The sequence below is a fragment of the Bombyx mandarina genome, chromosome 23 (assembly GCF_030267445.1).
Source record: "Bombyx mandarina strain Sakado chromosome 23, ASM3026744v2".
Lineage (NCBI taxonomy): Eukaryota > Metazoa > Arthropoda > Insecta > Lepidoptera > Bombycidae > Bombyx > Bombyx mandarina.
The window spans coordinates 11,394,570-11,416,327 of NC_143229.1; the positions used below are offsets into that span (position 1 = coordinate 11,394,570).

Sequence of the window (21,758 nt, forward strand, 5' to 3'; positions counted from 1 at the left end):
AAACGCCCCCCAGGGGGCGTTATCGCCCACTTTGAGAAAGACTGCCCTAAAGGATAAGACGTCCGATCTATTCGTATCTAGCGATGCACCGGTGTTCGAATCCCGCAGGCGGGTACCAATTTTTCTAGTGAAATACGTACTTAACAAATATTCACGATTGACTTCCACGGTGAAGGAATAACATCGTGTAATAAAAATCAAACCCGCAAAATCATAATTTGCGTAATGACTAGTGGTAGGACCTCTCATAAGTGCGCACGGGTAGGTACCACCACCCCGCCTATTTCTGCCGTAAAACAGTAATGTGTTTCGGTTTGAAGGGTGGGGCAGCCGTTGTAACTGTACTGAGACCTTAGAACTCACATCTCAAGGCGGGTGGCGGCACTTACGTTGTAGATGTCTATAAGCGCCAGTAAACACTTAACACCATGTGGACTGTGAGCTTCTCCAACCATATAAGCAATAACAAAAGCCTTCCCCTAGACCGGCCCGATAAGCAACCGAATATCATTTCAATTCATTCAGATAAATGACTTTCGAACGCGTGCAATGCAAATAAACACACAAAGCCTCGAACAAAATTATTTATTAGCTTACTAGTGAAACTATGGTGAAACTCGCCACTTTGCGTTCTAACTGTCACTAAATAAATGTACACATATGATAGATGTAATTGTTGAAGCTTCACGCACGTCGCCTATTGTACATTAATGATACTATTACAGAAACAAACAATGAGCTGTCAACAACGACTGTAAAGTTTTATCACGGTGGGCTTTCCAGTCATTTCAGATCCTCCCGATCCACTAACGGTGATTTTAGGTACCTCAAACGCCGGTCATCATTCTAGTCGAACCCGTCACTTGCGACGAAGAGTTCCGCGAGTGAATTAAGCCACAGAGCCGCTGTGTTTCTCGGCGGATCTTCTCAGTGAGTTGTGTTTCTCGGCGGATCTTCTCAGTGAGTCGCGTTTGTGAAGCGCGTGAAGCGCGAGACGCTTAGAGTGAAAACTTATTGTTCATACACCAGAGGGCGTAATGATTTATTGTGTAAGATACATTGTTTTTCATTAGGTCCTTGTATAGACATTCACTGCTGATTGTGGGCTACACTCTCTATTTATTATATGCTGATAAAGGTGTCGAAATCCACAGTGGTTAGTGACAGACTACCACGTATTTCGGGGTCTGAATGCGATTCACGGTCGGCGTTAGTAGGTATATCTGTGAAAAATATTCGGATGTGAGTCTAAGAATACTTATGTTTTCTCGGCATTCATAAAACAAAATGTATTTTATTCCTACACAAAATGCCTAAACAAAAGGTCTACAAAGATTTTTCAAGGATTTTTTAAAATGCAGTTCCACCATTGAAAACGAACGGCAATTAGCTTAGAATTAATTCTTTTCCAATGTAAGTACTGTTACGCCTGTAAGAGTAACGCCATCTATCGCCGAAAAGTTGAACGAATATCGAAGGATCTAGTAGCATCTAGAACCCTTGAGAAATACAACGACATCTATTGTCAGATAGCGGAAACATAGTAATCGGCTTTTGTGGAATATTCTCGACGATTCTAGAGATTTCGTCTTGACTATAAAAGTGTTGCAGAGATGGCACGCAGTCAGTCAGTTAGTAATCAGAACTACTCGAAGCGAAACAGAGAACGGATCACCTAAAGCGAAGCGGAAGAAGCGAATTGAGAGTTTTAAAGTGTTTGTTGAATGTTTTAAGTGTTTCTAAGTGTTGAATACAGTTTTTATTTGTACTTCGGTATAATTTTTATTTATCCCGAATCCCAGCGCGTAACAGTACGTACATCGCTGTACACATAATATTTATAGCATATTATATCATATCCGAATATAAAATAAGCATGACAGAACTACAACTACATTACTGAGTACTGATCAAAGAGGGCATCGGAATACAGTAGAATATCTCAGTTCAGAGTTGATTAATGTGCATAATTAAAAAACACCTGCAATAGCTTCCTGTGATACATTTCGGGTCAACTACACGGTATTGTATAATTTTACATTCCCATAGTAAGACATCGTTAAATTGGACGTTACATTTATTTATTAGTTAATAATTATTGAAAATTTACGTAAAATCATTTTAATAATAATAAGCAAACAAGAATGTTGAGCGTGGATCCTCAAAAACTCTCTAAAGCCGAGATTTTGAATAATTTCACAGGTCGAGCACTAAAATCCGTGGGGAAATTATAATTTTATTACGCTGTTAAAGGTCACCCCTAATGTCTGGACCTCGTATGGATGTAGAGATGTGACGTCATCATCTTTCAACTGATTCTATTCCGTTAAAATCGAAATCGATTTGTTCATCAAACTTTATATTTTTTTTTTACCCTAGGCGCATATAGAGAGCTTTTATTATTCTGGATCTTAGACGTCTATGATGTTAAATATCTACAAGTGCAGGAAAACTCAATTGCAATGGTTTTATTAAAGTCTATGCAGAACTTTGAAATTTATGTATTAAATTATTTATTAAATCTATTTAATTATTCCAAATTGCGGTAAGAGTGTCAAGGATTATTCCTCGATTTCATGTTTACCTTGAAACATGATTCTAAGTTTCAGTTTTTACAGTACAACGGCTTCCCCGCCCTTCAAACCGAAACGCATTACTGCTTTACAAACGAACTAATTTACAAATTCTGGACAAATGTTTTTTTTTAATACTGGAAAAAAAGTTGTCATGAAGCTTCTAAAAATTAAAAACTGGCTGGTTGTTATCCCAAAAAAAAATCGATTACGACAGTAACATAATATGTACATTCCAAATTTAATAAGTGTAATTTGTTATGAGTAAATTTAAAATATTGTGTTTAAATAGCAAAAAGAAAGATGTCCAAATTATGTACACAATTTTTTTTTGTAAAAAAAAAAAATTATAACCGTTTCATCTTTAAGAATATTATTTACATGAAGTAAAAAATTAATTATACAAACGCTTAAATTATTTAAACAATTAGATATTACAACAATACCTAGATATTTAGAGCCCATGATCTTTTATGGATGATCACCACGTGCGACCGCTGTGAACAAGAGAACGAATGACTTGAAGTTCGCTCGCAATGACAAACGCAAGTCCATTCGGTGTTACCCGCTCATAATAAAAAATTATCATTTGGGTTGAATACAAAGCGATTAATCGTTATCAAAATAACTAAGAAAATTTTAATTAAAAAATAACTAAAAATAAGTAACTAAGCAAATTAGGAACGATTATAAAGATAACAAAAGTAAATTATAACTCTCAAACTTAACTGAAATATTTAACATTTTCACGCGCGATTATGATAATAACACTTTAGGCACCAGTAGGACAGGTTGTCCACGTAGACATATAATATATAAAAGCAAAAATAACTTAAGTCAGGAAGGATGGTCCGATGACTGATTTAATGTTCACTTTTTCTTTGACTAAGAAATATCAAAAGCTGTAACGTATGCAAATATGAACCTTCTATTCGTCTTAATTTGATGCACACATAATAAGTAGGTTTTATTTAAACTAAATAAGTAATTGTATTACGCGTAAAATGGTAATGTGTATTTTAAAAAATTATACTAAAGGATTGCGAAACTAGGTACGTATCACTATTCTAAAAGAGCTACGTAAAATGTATTCTAAGCTAATGTAGGGTTGGAATAAACTTTTTAATAAATATGTACTTTTTTCGCCCATTTTATTAATATGACAATCAGATAAAATTTACTGGTAGTAGGAGTCCGCACGGGTAAGTACCACCACCCTGCCCATTTCTGCCGTGAAGCAGTAATGCGTTTCGGCTTAAAGGGTGGGGCAGCCGTTGTTACTATACTGAGACCTTAGAACTTATATCTCAAGGTGGGTGGCGCACTTACGTTGTAGATGTCTATGAGCTCCAGTAACTACTTAACAATAGGTGGAGTGTGAGCTCGTCCACCCATCTAAGCTATAAAAAAAAAAAGTGTGTGTGTCCGCTCCGACGCACGACTGGAGTTTACTGGATATAAAAAATTAAACGAAACAATACGAGAAATAGTTCTATATTACGACAACACGATACACAACAGATTATTAACAAATTAACGAGACACAAAACAAACGACTAACAAATATATGAAAATACAATAATGAGAGAAACGCGCGATCAGTACGAGGCTTTGTGGCGGACTGCCGGCGCAGCAGCCCGGCGTCACCTGCGATAACGCGGCCGCGCGTTGGCTCCTGATTGGCGCGCGCACGCATCACGCAATCAGGAGCCAATCAGGCGCATAACGCATTTCGTGTGACATGCTAGGCGCATAACGCATTTCGTGTGACATGCTAGTACGATTTTGGTCCCCATAATTTTCATACCCCGGGCCTATATATGTAAATCGATTCTAAAGGAGTAAACTCCAAATATATGAAAATACAATAATGAGAGAAACGCGCGATCAGTACGAGGCTTTGTGGCGGACTGCCGGCGCAGCAGCCCGGCGTCACCTGCGATAACGCGGCCGCGCGTTGGCTCCTGATTGGCGCGCGCACGCATCACGCAATCAGGAGCCAATCAGGCGCATAACGCATTTCGTGTGACATGCTAGTACGATTTTGATTGGCGCGCGCACGCATCACGCAATCAGGAGCCAATCAGGCGCATAACGCATTTCGTGTGACATGCTAGTACGATTTTGATTGGCGCGCGCACGCATCACGCAATCAGGAGCCAATCAGGCGCATAACGCATTTCGTGTGACATGCTAGTACGATTTTGATTGGCGCGCGCACGCATCACGCAATCAGGAGCCAATCAGGCGCATAACGCATTTCGTGTGACATGCTAGTACGATTTTGGTCCCCATAATTTTCATACCCCGGGCCTATATATGTAAATCGATTCTAAAGGAGTAAACTCCAAAAGTGTGTGTGTCCGCTCCGACGCACGACTGGAGTTTACTGGATATAAAAAATTAAACGAAACAATACGAGAAATAGTTCTATATTACGACAACACGATACACAACAGATTATTAACAAATTAACGAGACACAAAACAAACGACTAACAAATATATGAAAATACAATAATGAGAGAAACGCGCGATCAGTACGAGGCTTTGTGGCGGACTGCCGGCGCAGCAGCCCGGCGTCACCTGCGATAACGCGGCCGCGCGTTGGCTCCTGATTGGCGCGCGCACGCATCACGCAATCAGGAGCCAATCAGGCGCATAACGCATTTCGTGTGACATGCTAGTACGATTTTGATTGGCGCGCGCACGCATCACGCAATCAGGAGCCAATCAGGCGCATAACGCATTTCGTGTGACATGCTAGTACGATTTTGATTGGCGCGCGCACGCATCACGCAATCAGGAGCCAATCAGGCGCATAACGCATTTCGTGTGACATGCTAGTACGATTTTGATTGGCGCGCGCACGCATCACGCAATCAGGAGCCAATCAGGCGCATAACGCATTTCGTGTGACATGCTAGTACGATTTTGGTCCCCATAATTTTCATACCCCGGGCCTATATATGTAAATCGATTCTAAAGGAGTAAACTCCAAAAGTGTGTGTGTCCGCTCCGACGCACGACTGGAGTTTACTGGATATAAAAAATTAAACGAAACAATACGAGAAATAGTTCTATATTACGACAACACGATACACAACAGATTATTAACAAATTAACGAGACACAAAACAAACGACTAACAAATATATGAAAATACAATAATGAGAGAAACGCGCGATCAGTACGAGGCTTTGTGGCGGACTGCCGGCGCAGCAGCCCGGCGTCACCTGCGATAACGCGGCCGCGCGTTGGCTCCTGATTGGCGCGCGCACGCATCACGCAATCAGGAGCCAATCAGGCGCATAACGCATTTCGTGTGACATGCTAGGCGCATAACGCATTTCGTGTGACATGCTAGTACGATTTTGGTCCCCATAATTTTCATACCCCGGGCCTATATATGTAAATCGATTCTAAAGGAGTAAACTCCAATAAAAATTAGGTGACTAGGAGGTATATTACATTACTTTAAATGACTACTGTAACTAAAACTAAAGTTAATCTCCCGTTTTTTATTGTCATTGTGTTCTTACTTTTCGAATATTTAACAGTTTTCGTGTTTCACGAGCGAAAGGTCAGTCGAAAAATTAGTTTTAATTGTGCCTACGACTCGCGGAAACGGAAGTAAATACTTCTACGACTATGACTTGTAATTATCAGAGGCCTTCATAATATATATGTTACCTACCGGAATGTGAAATGAAATCCAATGTAGTTAGTTCATTGTAACAGACTAAATATGACTTGGAAAATAATAATGAGATCTTTAGCTAGATGTAATACGATTAAAGAGATCTTTGGATAACCAGATAATGTTTTGAGATATTTCTCCAGCTTTTTATCGGATAAAGTTGTATTAAAAAAAAACAAATTTTCAACGTTATTATCCCCGCTCTAGCCGCCTTCGTGCGTTATACGATCCGTGGGCGTAGTACGGTCTGGGTTTATATTACAACGTGATTTGAATACGTATTTCATTCTTGTTTATTAAATATTAAAGATCTACTCATGCCGAAAACATAAAATTATATTTTACGCTTAATTAACTGTAGAAAGCAAAATTTAAATGTATTTCGTTATAGTGGGAACACAATGTCACAGACGTTAAACATTTCGCGTACAGTCTACCGTAGTAATAAATTCATCTCGTACGCAATTATATTTTTGGAAAAAATACAATATTAAAAAAAAAAAAAACGATTTCAACAAAACAAAATGAGAATATCAATAGTGCAGTCATAGTCTGCATATGTGTATGCTCAAATTAATACCACCCTGCCTATTTCTGCCGTGAACAGTAATGCGTTTCGCTTTGAAGGGCGGGACAGCCGTAGTTAAAAGTGAGAACTTAAAGAAAAGCCTTAGAACTCATGTCTCAAGGTGGGTAGCGGCATTTACGTTGTAGGGCTCCGGTAACAACTTAACATCAGGTTGACTGTGAGCTCGTCCACCCATGTAAGCAATAAAAAAAATGCTTCATTGAGGATAACTCAAAAATTGCTGGTCATGTATTGATAAGATTTTAATGCAACCACGTGAAAAGTACTAGTTTTCAAATACAAATCATCAAAATCGGATTACCTAGAAAAAATTTGTGTTCATACAAAAAAAATTATATAATCAGTTTAATTTCTTCTTTAATTTTTATGAAGTCTGTTATAAAATAAATGCGGCATCTGTTCGTATACTAAGTAATTCGTGCGTTAATTCGATTGAGTTGAAAATGTATATTATTATTGGGCATATTTCGGGCATAATGGCATCTATTAGTGTATAATTCCACAATAAACAAGTAATTTTAAAAATATAGGCTGTATTTTACAAAATCGTATCGTTCTTAAATTAAAATATTGTCCTCCTACTATTGCGTCAGGGTCAACCCTATGTTGTTAGGTTTTAGACAACGAAGCGTGACCGACTTCAAAACAGTACTATTTATATATTTAAAATTTCATAGTGAATTTTTAAGTTTAATTTAGAATACATTTTTAAGTAAAATCGCAATAATTTAGCAAAAAAAAACACATTTAACAAAATCAAAATCGAACTTCGTACATATGTAGCCCTTTTATGACTGCGGAGCTGGTCCCCCGATTGATGAGGACGGCCGGTTCTTTGAGCCGGCTGCTCCCGAATATTGGGGGACCGGATCAGGTTGTGCGCCGCCTCTACGCGGGGGTGGTGCGATCGATGGCCCTGTACGGTGCACCTGTGTGGGCTGAGCCGCGCAACCGGGCCACTATGGCTCGGTTCCTGCGCCGGCCGCAGCGCACCGTTGCCATCAGGGTCATCCGCGGATATCGCACCGTCTCCTTCGAGGCGGCGTGTGTTTTGGCGGGGACGCCGCCATGGGAGCTGGAGGCGGAGTCGCTCGCTGCCGACTATCGGTGGCGCAGCGAGCTTCGTGCTCGGGGCGTGGCGCGTCTCCCCGAAAGTGAGCTGCGGGCGCGGAAGGCCCATTCTCGGCGGTCCGTGCTCGAGTCGCGGTCGAGGCGATTGGCCAACCCCACGTGGGGGCTACGGACCGTCGAGGCGGTTTACCCGGTCTTTGATGACTGGGTGAATCGTGGCGAAGGACGTCTCACCTTTCGTCTGGTGCAGGTGCTGACCGGGCACGGATGCTTCGGGAAGTACCTGCGCCGGATAGGGGCTGAGCCGACGACGAGGTGTCACCATTGTGGACACGACCTGGACACGGCGGAGCATACGCTCGCTGTCTGCCCCGCGTGGGAGGTGCAGCGCCGTGTCCTGGTCGCAAAGATAGGACCTGACTTGTCGCTGCCTGGCGTCGTGGCGTCGATGCTTGGCAGCGATGAGTCATGGAAGGCTATGCTCGACTTCTGCAAGTGCACCATCTCGCAGAAGGACGCGGCGGGGCGAGTGAGGGAAAGCTCTCCTCACTACGCAGAAACCCGCCGCCGCCGAGCAGGGGGTCGGGACTGGGGTCGTATCCGTGACCTGGCCCCCTAAGAGCTAGGGGTCCCACCCGTTTTGTGCGGGGAGAGACCCAGACGTGGGGTGGCGTGCTTGGCACGCTCACCCGCAATTGGAAGCCGGGTGATGGTAGACCGCGTTCCCCCGACCGCTCTGGGGGAAGGTGTAACGCGGCGCCATCAAAGCGGGCTCTCGGCCCGCTGAACGAGGGAACCGGTGGTCGTGTCGCTGGCGGCCACCGGTCCGGCGTCCGTGGGACGGCGGGATGGATGTAATGTGCTCTGCGTCAACCCTGTCCCGCCGTTTCAATAGCCCCGACTGGGCTCCGGCCCGGTCCGAGGTAGGGCGCCGGTTGTGAGCGGCAGGAGTTTTTAGTGGGTTCAACTCCCACATACCCCACCTGCCGCGCGGGTGGGGATCCGGCAATTTTCTCCTGTGGAAAAAAAAAAAAAAAAAAAAAAGCCTTTTATGACGACCGATGATAAGCACTGTGTCGGTCATTGCTGTTACTAAATTTCGTTAGCTAAATGTTAGCTACAGAAAGCGGTACTATTGTGCCCGACGTGTAAATACACGCTTCTGAGGATCCTCATGACCCTTGACAGCACCCTATAAGCTTGGAGATGAAATTGACAATGAATCAATGAATGGCTGAATCAATGAATGATGAAAATGGCCTGATGAAGGTGAAGATGGAGGTGCCATAGTAAATGGGGCGGCTAGCCTTTACTCCCTTTTTATTTTTGGTATGTCTGATCCAAATACAGGTCCTTGTAAATACACGAATTCCTGTTGTTCCTTTATTAAATTGCGAGCTTCTTAGCTCTTCGCCCGTGTGGTGAAGGGAAGGTGGAAATATGCAATTTAGGAAGAGCGACAGTGAGAAAATAAGCAGAGCTTCTCGTGAACCATTCGACCGTGGAGAGAGTGAAATGACAAAGCAAGCTAGGTCTATACTGCTTCCACTTCAGGGCCGGCTTTCAGATACCGGCTTTTTTTTAATTTATTTTTTTATTGCTTAGATGGATGGACGAGGTCACGGCCCACCTAGTGTTAAGTGGTTACTGGGGCCCATAGACGTCTACAACGTAGACGCGCCACCCACCTTGAGATACAAGTTCTAAAGTCTCAGTATAGTTACAACGGCTGCCCCACCCTTCAAACCGAAACCCATTACTGCTTCACGGCAGAAATAGGCAAGGCGGTGGTACCTACCCGCGCGGACTCACAAGTGGTCCTGCCACCAGTAATTACGCAAATTATAATTTTGCGGGTTTGATTTTTATTACACGATGTTATTCCTTCACCGTGGAAGTCAATCGTGAACATTTGCTGAGTACGTATTTCATTGGAAAAATTGGTACCCGCCTGCGGGATTCGAACACCGTTGCATCGCTTCAACGTGAATGCACCGGATGTCTTATCCTTTAGGCCACGACGATTTTTTAAATTATTCCAGCTATTTCCATTTGATTCCATACAGAAGAGAGCCGTTCGGATTTTCGATAACCCCATTCTCACGGATCGTTTGGAACCTCTGGGTCTGTGGGGGGACTTCTGTTTCCTCTGCATTTTGTACCGTATGTACCGGAGTGCTCTGAGGAGTTGTTTGAGAAGACACCATTATCTCATTTTTACCATCGCACCGCCCACCATCGGAGTAAAGCTCATCCATATTACCTGGAACTACTGCGTTCACAAACGTACATATTGCCCACCAAAAGGTAAGTAGTTGCCGTCGCGCATGGACATCAGCGATGTCAGAGGCACAGCCGAGTTGCTGTTTACTGTTGAGAAGCTTCCACAAACATCGTATGTGTTCAATTCAATAGTTTCCGCAATAACAATTCAACAGTTTTTTTTTCGTTTAGAAATATTCGACGCTGAATGCATACATTTAGAAAATATGAGGCAGGACAGAAAATCGATTTTAAACATATTGAAAGATCATTGGAAATATTTTTGTCTTTCTTAGTTAGTATCTCAATCTCGGTGTAAAATTATTGTTCTAAAGAACCCTACATTCTTCCAATAAGTTCTAAATTCAACTAGTAAAAAAACCCTAAGTACCGTAAGTGACTTATTTGAAAACTTGATATAAGTTAATGTTGAATAAAATGCCTAAACAGCAGCTAATAACGTTTTTCGGGAAATTCTTAATGCACGAAGAAATATGAGCGCCACTTGAAACACTCTGAACAAAAGTAAAACATTACTTAAAAAATAAGGTAAGGATTTTAGCGGATTAATACGAGTTCGAGCGCTAATTTTCCCTCGGAACTTTTTCTTTGGGCCTCCCGGTTTCTTGGAACCCGTGTTAAATATGAAACAATAAAAAACGACGAACAGTTCATTCAGAACGGGTCGTTCCAAAAAAATATCTGAGTTATTTATTGACAGGTCGACGAATCAGAGATGAGTTATGAAAAAATTTCGATGCCTTTAGGTTTTTCACGATACGTCAATTCAATCAGTTGCATAAGATTCATAACTAGAGATTAGATTACTTTTCTTACCCACTTTAAAGTTAGATTAAGACCGTATGAATGCCGACAATATTAAGCTAATTTTATTTTTTTATTTTTTATTGCCCTTGTAGGCAGACGAGCATACGGCCCACCTGATGGTGAGTGGTTACCGTCGCCCATGGACTTCAGCAATCCCAGGGGCAGAGCCAAGCCCGTTTAATACTCTCCACATGCCTCGTTTGAAGAAGGACATGTCATAGCGCTCGGCAAACACCGTGGAGGGGAGCTCATTCCATAGCCGGATGGTACGTGGCAAAAAAGATCTCTGGAAACGCACTGTGGATGACCGCAGTGGCTCCAGGTAGTATGGATGAACTCTACTCCGGTGGCGGGCGGGTATGGAGTCAAAAAAAGTATGGAAAGTATGGTATGGAAAAAGTTGGTATTTGGGAGCCCCGGCCCAGGGATGGGAGCACTGGATTGGAGCACTAATTGCGACTGGATTTTTTTTATTGCGTATATGGGTGGACGGACTCACAGCCCACCTAGTGTTAAGTGGTTACTGGAGCACGTAGACATCTACAGCGTAAATGCGCCACTCACTTTGAGATATAAGTTCTAAGGTCTCAGTATAGTTACAACGGCTGCCCCGCCCTTCAAACCGAAACGCATTACTGCTTCACGGCAGAAATAGCAAGATGGTGGTACCTACCCGTGCGGACTCACATGAGGTTCTACCACTAGCTGAATAGCTAGTTTATATAAAAGGGGAGGATTCGATAACAGAAACAGAGATCGCGTGCAGGCACATAGAGTGGACGTGGTTGGACCGGAGAATTTTCCAGAACAATGAACGATGGGCGTGCATCTATATTTACATAATCTAAGAGCACACGGGACGTCGGTGATCTGCTTCAGTTTTCTATTGTTTATTTTGTCATAAGCTTAACATGGACATATCGAATGTAGGCTAAATTTTTTAAAGAAATATAAAAGACTTAAGTTTTATTAGAAAAAAATTTTAGGTAATTAATAAGGACGTTAAAAAGTCACTTTTACCGACTTCAAGAAGTCGATTACTATACATAAATTTTATCAGTAGCAACAGGAGCTAGAAAAATTACATTAATTGCTAATTCTGTTTGTTATTTAAAGTGTTTTTTTTTAGTTTATAAATAAACATGTACCTATTTGTAATTAAAAACTACTTGTGCAATTGAATTTCTCGTTTTTATTGTCATTCGATTATGGACGCCTGGTTAGTCATCCGCGAAAACAGCTGTAAAGTATTTATTACTTGGAAATAATATATTGGAATAATATATTGGTAACAGTGATTACACCACCCCTTTCTAGCAGGGCTTACAATATGACCTACCACCGTTAAATGCCAATGAAAATGGGTAAATTCAACAATAAACCGTTAACCGTAAAAACATACGAGATAACAAAAACTAATATCTTCACAGAGATACTTCGATTGAAATTGAAACCAGAGCCCGTGTTATTCTAGTCAGGGAAAACACTAAGTCAACGGGGCGATCAATAATACAAAATTTAAAAAAAAGAAAACCGTCTTCAAAAGAATAGAAAGAGAAATCATTAATCAAAAAGTATTATTCAAAAAGAGTAACTCAAAAACTACTGGTCATATCTTAATAAAACATTAATGAGATTAGATGAGCTTTAAAAAAAAAGAGATCACCGAGAAAAAAATTCTGAACTCACACGTAAAAAAAGGGGAATTGAAAACGTCCTCCTTTTTTAAAGTTGGTTAAAAGGGATAACTTATTAACATTATTTTTCATTATGTCCGTAGTATGTACGTATGTATGTACGTCACTTTTAATCCATTACTATTTATGCTTACTTATCAATTGTCTATTTACATGAATTATATTTGAACAGGTATATTATTAAAATTACTTATTGAAAGAACTAAATAACTATTTGTATTCTATACAACTATTTCCTATCACACTTGACTACATACAATGTGCTCTGTTTGCAATTCACTGAGGTGCATTGACCCAAGAATTTAATCACGGAGACGAACACGCTCGATTAGTCAAACGATTCTTCAAGCTTACCCGCACGAAATAAAGTTTATTTTCCATTGAATTTATGGAGACCTCAAGTCCATACATCAGCTGCAGAAATGTCTCTGTCGATGTTATTACAGTGTACTCGATGTGGGTAAGAAGATAAAATCGCAACCATTGAAAAGTCGATTCAACTTAGTTGAGATATGAAAACGATTTTACCGTTCCCGTAATGTAACAACGTATATTTTATCATTAAAAATATTAAAAGTTAGATTGTTAATATAATGTTTTAAAATTTGTATAAAATTTCTTAAAAATAAAAGGGCAACATATATAATAAAATAATGGGATGCTTTGTGATCAGGTGTTAGGACCTCTTGTGAGTCCGCACGGGTAGATACCACCACCCCGCCTATTTCTGCCGTGAAGCCGTAATGCGTTTCGGTTTGAAGGGCGGGGCAGCCGTTGTAACTATATTGAGACCTTAGAACTTATATCTCAAAGTGGGTGGCGCATTTACGTTGTAGTTGTCTATGGGCTCCAGTAACCGCTTAACACCAGGTGGGCTGTGAGCCCGTCCACCCATCTAAGCAATAAGAAAAATAAATAAATATTGCAATTCCCTATGCAGCATAGTAAAAGTACATGCTGCTCCATCCAATAAGAATGGTAAAAAGAAGAAGGTAATTTTAAATTCTACACTGAATTATTGAAATTTTAATAACATGAAGGATTTTATATTTTACAACTTATCTATGCAAGACGTTTCCAACTAAAGGCATAATATGTTTTCTATACATAAAGTTTATAATGCTTTATCCACACTAATAATAATTACTTGGCTTGATTTTGTACTCCACAGAGCGATAATTAGATCCATACCCAGTGCTCCGTCAGACGTATTCCTTCTAGTTCAATTCATCTTTATACAATATGTACTGTCTTAATCATGTTTTGTATTTTTTTTTTTGTTTAGTTCATATGTTTGGAATAGAGCAAGTTCTTTGTTTCTTGTGAATATCTTCTCAGTGCTAAAATTTCAATCGATCAAAATTTCAATAAAATATATTTATATATATTGCGTTATTGTGTAAAGATCCAATCATAAAGATTTAGTCGAAAGAGCCAAATTCTATGAGAAAAGTCGTGTTAGTGACAAACACGGTACTGTTGATAGGGATGCCTCTTGAGCTCGCAAGGGGGAGTAATGCGTTTCGCTTTAAAAAAATCGGGCAGCCGTTGTACTGTAAAAACTGGGATTTAAAACTCATGTCTCAAGGGGGGTGGTAGTATTTACGTTGTAGATGTCTTTGGGGTACGGTAATCACATAACACCAGGTTGGCAGTGGATTCGTCCACCCATCTTAGCAAGAAAAAAAATATAGACATGCTGAATGAGGAAAAATTGACACTACTAAATTTTCCTGAAAGCAATCACTCGTTGGTTTTTATAAGTGGAAATAAAAACCAAAACAGCTCGCCCAAAACAGTACACATTAAGAATTTTGTTTTCACAAAACAACATCGCAGACACGAAAAACAAGCAAGAATTAAAACTGTATTTTTAAAGAAACACGCGATAAGAATGTACGCAAGAAACACTGAAAAATAAATTAAATTTGGTTCCATAGCGTTTTTTTTTCTTGTGTTACCAATACGGGCGATCGAGCTCACGGCTCAGTTTGGGTTAAGTGGTTACCGGAGTCCATAAACATCATAACGCAATGCAGGGAACATTGGAGACAAATTGTTTAAATCTCATCTGTATTCTTCAACATCTTTCCTAACCTTCAAAGTGGAAAGTATTATAGCTTTGCGGCAGAAATGGGGGGTTAAGAACTGTTGTCTACCTCCGGATTTTCAGCAGCATAGCTTCATACGGGCACACCGAACGACTTATCCTTTAAACCACGACTTAAAATTTACAAACGAAATAATAAAAGTTAACACAATCTTTTGATATATGTATTTGCTAAAAAAAATTGTAGTCTTTGATCTTTTAATGTCGTCGCGCCCACATAATACGTTGCACCTGTTATTTTTAAAATACACGATGATTGGTTTAAATGTGTGTGTTTTTATTTATTTATTTATAGGCTGCCTACATCACACACATACGTAAATGCGTTTAAAATAGACGTGTCAGTTTAATCTATATATACAGACGTTTGCGGTGATGTGATTTCCTGCATTCCCACCGAGAGGTATGATTATTAGATTACATTAGTTTAGAAAAGTCGAGCGAAATGAAAATCAGTTACTCTTATGAATTGTATTTTGAGTAATTACGTCACGTACTTTTTTTTATTTATTAAATACACAAACCGCAAAAACACATCTAATTTAATGCGTCTCATAGTTTCTTTAAATCATGAAATATGTTTTTTGATTCAAAAAAGTTTTTTACTATTTCATTGTGCATTAACGGTGACAGATAAATAGAGTATTCGAAACAATAAAATAAAATCAAGATGCATGACAGTAAGCAGTAAAAATATTTTTAAATATTACATACCTACCTGCGCCGCGCAGGTTCTTTAGAAAATATCATTTTAAGTTTTAACGAATAAGTAGCTTCATAATTAGCTGGTTCTATTGAAAAAGAAGCTTTATACAATCAATAAATACAACTCTTTTTCAAAAATACTCATCAATGGTCCTGTAAATAAACAACAAGGCCTACCACCTTTGTTGTTTAATATCGTTGTCACGTTACATTTACTATTGTACTGTGTATTAAGTACTCTAAATATTAATAGACTTTATATAACGTATTAGGTATACAACGACAGAGATTAAATTTCATAGTATGTATATTCATCCATCCGGCTATGGAATGAGCTCCCCTCCACGGTGTTTCCCGAGCGCTATGACATGCCCTTCTTCAAACGAGGCTTGTGGAGAGTATTTAGCGGTAGGTAGTGGCTTGGCTCTGCCCCTGGCGTTACTGAAGTCCATGGGCGACGGTAACCACTCACCATAAGGTGGGCCGTCTGACTACAAAAGCAATAAATAAATAAATAAACATTTTAATTCAAATGTATATCAATGAATTTGATTCGTTTTGATTTAATGGATTGAAGAAAGTGTTTAACGTTTTATACTTCAATGTCTCAATCTTGTTTCGAATCACCTTGGCCCAATGAGTCGCGATGGCTGCACGCTTGTCAGTCACAGTTATATTTATTTAATATGTACTCTTAATGTACCTACTGACGCGCTCTAAGCATAGTGTACTTAACAAATGTTCACGATTGACTTCCACGGTGAAGGAATAACATCGTGTAATAAAAATCAAACCCGCAAAATTAAAATTTGCCTAATTACTGGTGGTAGGACCTCTTGTGATTCCGCATAGGTAGGTACCACCGCCCTGCCTATTTCTGTCGTGAAGCAGTTATGCGTTTCGGTTTGAAGGGTGGGGCAGCCGCTGTAACTTTTTTTATTTATTGCCTTTGTAGGCAGACGAGCATACGGCCCACCTGATGGTAAGTGGTCACCGTCGCTCATGGACGTCAGCAATGCCAGGGGCAGAGCCAAGCCGCTGCCTACCATAAAGTACTCTCCGCAAGCCTTCTAACTATACTGAGGACCTTATATCTCAAAGTGGGTAGCGCATTTCCGTTGTAGATGTCTATGGGCTCCAGTAACCACTTAACACCAGGTGGGCTGTGAGCTCGTCCATCCAATTAGCAATTAAAAAAAATTATATTATTATTAACACATCCCAATAACATCTCTTCTTCTTCCTAACATTTTCCCGGTCTAGTCAGGGTCAGCCAAGGTCCGTTTTCCTACTTAAACTCCTCTACTATACCCGGTCTTCGACATCCTTCTGGGCTCTCGGCATTCTCCTCCATATCCGCCTTTACCACGTTCAACCGGCGTTTCTTGGGCCTACCGCGGGATCTTGGACCTGGTACGTAGAGGTTACATCCCAATAACATCTGAACTAATTTAATCTTATCGTCGCTAGATAAAAATAGTATATCGGTTTTCGCGATCTTAGTCACAACGTGACAACGAAAACCGCAAAACATACAAGTAAATAATGAAATTACAAATTATAATAAACGAGATAATAAAGCTTAAAAGTAAATTTAAAAAAGGGATAAACTTCTTTATTAAGATTAAAATATAAGTACTTTTACTATCACTAAACACGTCACACTCTTTTATCAAAACGAGTAGCTACATCTGTGGCGTGTCATTGAACTCGTGAATCAGGTCAGAAAAACCTTTTTTTTTTTTTGTAATAAGAGGTAGCAATTTAATTCAACGAAACACCTTGAATTATGTCTAAAGATTCGAAATCGGAGCCCCGCGTCGTTTCTTGGCAACTTCAACGTTGATTAGGCGTATTTAATCGTCAAACATTAACCCACACAAGTATTTATGCAGATAAATTGTAATTAAATTACATATTGCACGAAAGCGCAAACACCGGTTTCCCGTTTGCTAAAATTAACCTCGAATTAACGAACGGTTAAAGGAACACACCTGTTAGTACAATAATATGCTACCGTCTGTTTTTGTTGACTGTAAATGCAATTTACAAGACGGGTCCTTTAAAATTATGTCATAGACAGACGACGTATAACACATTATTACATAACCATATTTAAAAGCGAAGAAAAAATTAATTTTTTTTTTTAAATATTTAAAAAGGGAGAATAGATGTAACAATGAATATCGCTTCTGATTTTAAACTACATATTTTATAGTCCCATGTCATCGCATCAACCTCAGCTGTATAATAATATGTTATATCAATAATCTTTATAACCTAGTATGTTACATGAATCTAAGCTAGTCTTTCTATGTTATTTGACCATGGTTCCTTTGCATTTTTTTACTGTGATGAAACACGCAAAAGTATGAAATGGGATTATGAGATAAAATGTAATAATATAATAATTTCTAACAATTAGGCGTATCTGGTAAACTTAAGAATAAACACAATAAGGATTTGTTTAAAAAAATATTCTAAAATATTTCTTCTTTTTTTTTCAAATATCCGAAGCAAGAATTCACAGCTGAAACATTCTGGCGACTCGCATGCTCTGAATTCAGATACAAAAATCTATTATGGATGTATAAACAAAAGACCTTTATAAATATGAATAATGTGAGCGTCGCGTCGGTCACCGCGGGGCTTACGTCAATGAGGGACATTGACTATCCGCTTAAAACGTTCTCTTAATTTATTACGAACGGATAATGTCTGTGAACGAAACAACATTCACACTAATTAATGATACAATCGGCGTCTCCGTATAGAATTGTACGGCAGTTACGAAATATTTTAAATCTATAATAAATTCTGATGATTTTTTTTTACCAATTTTTGAAGTAAAACTTTTAGGCGCTTTGAGAGTAAAATTTAACTCGTGACAGATTCGTTACTGCTAGAGAGAAAAGATACAATTTAGGAAGAGCGAGAGTGAGATAATAGACAGCGTCTCGCGAACCAATCGACCGTGCAGAGAGGGAAAGGACAAATCGAGCCACGATCCTTTAGACCACGACGTCTTTAAATCGACTTTCTGTAATATGTTTGATTATTTTCATTTCATTTAACTGTATCATCACTGTAAATGCAAGAATATTTAATAAATTAATCAATAAACTAAAATAAAACCTTCCGTAGAAGTCACATTAATATTTAATTGGTTCTTTTAACAAATTGCAGTTTAACATCCTTAGAGTCTTCTGAATGTAAGTCTGATTTGCGTTTAATCGGTGTCAGTTCCCCATTGCGAGCAGCTATTGCTTGAGCTCTTTGTGCTGCTGCAACTCTTGCTAGTTCCAAAGCGACAGTCAAGCGTCTTCCTAAATCTTTATCGATAAGATACATTAGTTTAATTGTTCTTTCTAGGACAGGAGAGGTCACTGACACTAAGGTTGCAGCCAAGTTATCCACTAATCTTTGCTTTTGAGACTCTCTGACTAATACATGGTTGTAGAAGTACGAATGAGGTTCAAAATCAACAGCGTTGCTCTGCAATATCAGTAACTTTTCTCTAGGTTTGCTCTCGTCAACGTATGGGATTGGTCCATTAAAGGAATTCGGATAATAGTTTGGAGCATTTTTCATGTTGTGATCTACGGGAGGTTTCCCGTCACGGCTGTAAAGCTTTGCGTATTTTGGTTTATTGATGTCTATTTTATTGTGGTTCCTCCCTAAGCGATAATTTTGGGTATCTCTATAAAACAGTCTACGTGTTTTGAACATGAAGTCTGGTGGTCCAGGAATACCGGGAACTAAATTACCAGGATTGAAGGCACTCAGCTCAACATCTCGGAAAACATTTTTGACGTTTCTGTTCAATACAAGTCGACCAATAGGTACAGTGATGTATGTACCATTTTTCCACAGCCTGGTTACATCAAACGGATCATAATCCACTTCCTTCACCCCTTCAAACGTCATTACGTCCATTTCTAATCTCCAAGATGGATAATTTTTATTTTCTATTGCATTGTATAAATCTCTGATATAGTAATCAGGATCAGCTAGTTGAATTGTTTCTGCCCTTGTGAGGTTGTCTAAGCCTTGTTCAGTTCTAAAATTAAATTTCACATAAAACTTTTCCCCTTTTTTATTATTCACTTCGTACGTGTGAATAGGGTGACCGTTCATTTTCCTATATCCATTAGGAATCCCGTATTCAGATTGAGTCCACATGAAAGCATGCAGAGTATTTGGACGTAATGTTATTATATCATAAAACAAAGTGAAGTCGAACAGATTCGTTTGCGGATTCCTTTTTAATCCGTGGACTAAGGAGCTGAAGAAAAATGCGTCTCTATAAAAGTAAACAGGATTCTGTAGACAAAGTAAATCTAGGTTTCCTTCCTCAGTATAAAACTTGACGGCCATGCCTTTCATTTCGGGCTTAAGATCCGTACCGCCCAAATTTTCGACCGATGAAGAAAATCTGACTACAAGAGGTGTTTTTTTCCCGATTCCATTAAAAACATCAGCCTTTGTGTATTTGGAAACATCATTGGTTACCACAAAATAACCATAGGCACCAGTGCCTTTAGCGTGAACTAATCTTTCGGGTACTCTTTCACCATCGTTTATTGTTTGCAAATCTAAAAATACCTGGTTCGATATAATATCTGTGTTCTGGGCGGTGTTTTCTCTAATCTCGACTGGTTCTCCAGATGTGGTTGTCCATAGTCCAATTGGTTCCTAAAACAAACCTTTATTATCTATGTAAAACTTTAACGCGTTCGAATAAAAGGAATTAATATTTCAGTTTACTTGAAAAACATACTATTTATGTTAATGTCTTAATATTATTGATGGACATTTGTTCCAGAGTACGTACGTTTGCAAGTCCATTATCAGTCTGTTATTGTATTTAAGTAGACAATGATATATTTGGAAACTAAATTTGTAATAGCTTGACGTCATAAAATACAGTATAAAATATCGAATCGAAGAAAATAAATACAGATTTATAAGCAAATGCACATACCGGATGTTCCAATTTAAAATCCAATAACTGCCGAGCCGCAGGTTCGACGGTGAAATTATCGAATTTGTACGATTTGACATTTTGTATCGATATTGCGAGCAGTATACCCCAAATCGGACTATTCATTCTGATTCACGTAACCAGAGTGCTAATGAACAACTCTAGTAATTTTTATATAGAATCGATGCGTGCGATTAAGCCAATTAGTTTCAGGATATTCTTTGTTTTTTTTTTCTGATGCAGTAGTTAGCTAGGCTTAGTATTTTTTGCGTGCAAATTAAACATATGTTTTTAGGTTTAACTATACACATTAAATATAAACTTTACTTATATACTAAATTTATCTTCATTTGAGACACCTACATTTACAGGCTTAGTTTTACTGGTTAATGATGCTGTCATAATGCTGTGTTAAGATTTAACTGTGTACCGTTCAATGGATTTAATGCACTTGAAGCATTACACAGCTAGAAGGAAAGAAAAATATGACTAAATGTCTTTTTAGCATTAGACTGTTTTAATATTACTCCTATATAATTATACCTTAAAGGACAATGCCCAAAAGTGGGCCAACTTCATGACAAAACTATTTGTACTTGAAAAACTATGCCTTATTTTTTCATGTTGTTTAGTTTATGTATCAAAATTTCTTTCACCCTGGCATTGTTTTACAAAAAAATTAATTACTTATTTGATAACATCCCAAAACTGAGTGTCATAGTTTTTAAATTCGCCAATGGACAAAGGGCAAATTAGCCCATACAGCCTTATAGTAAAACTACATACTGACAAACGAAAGAGTTTTTCATTATACTATCCAATGTTAACATACAATTAGTAACCTGCCACGGCAAAATTAAATAAGAGCACATATACTATAGTGATGTATGTACCACTTAGACTAATACAAATTTGCAGGGTGACACACCTTTAACGTCACTAAAATGCTCCCCGGGGGTTACGATATCAAGATCATCTGTTCAATGAAGACAATTATTGTGAGTCAAATTAAGCCGGTCGCTAGAGTAACTTTTCATACAATGAATAATCTATATTCATATCCATGTACATTACAATTTAATCACATGTAGATTACATTCTAAGGTATAAAGTTATGTAGGAAAAAGTATTATTTTAAGTCTCTTTAAAGCCTGGTAATGTTACGCAGGAATCTATATATTAATACGTGAAGCAAAAACTTTGTACCCCTTTTTACAAAAATTGCGCGGACGGAGGAGTAT

At 38.8% G+C, this 21,758-nt stretch overlaps 1 protein-coding gene across 1 annotated transcript; it reads right to left on the reverse strand.

Moving 5' to 3' along the window:
- Positions 1-18,401: 18,401 nt before the first annotated feature.
- Positions 18,402-20,755, reverse strand: LOC114245878 (catalase). Its single transcript, XM_028178183.2, has 2 exons — positions 20,518-20,755; positions 18,402-20,228 (listed from the first exon to the last, which is right to left on the reverse strand). Exons 1-2 carry the CDS (start codon positions 20,641-20,643, stop codon positions 18,693-18,695), a joined length of 1,662 nt encoding a protein of 553 aa, XP_028033984.2. The 5' UTR covers positions 20,644-20,755; the 3' UTR covers positions 18,402-18,692.
- Between the last annotated feature and the right edge of the window lie 1,003 nt (positions 20,756-21,758).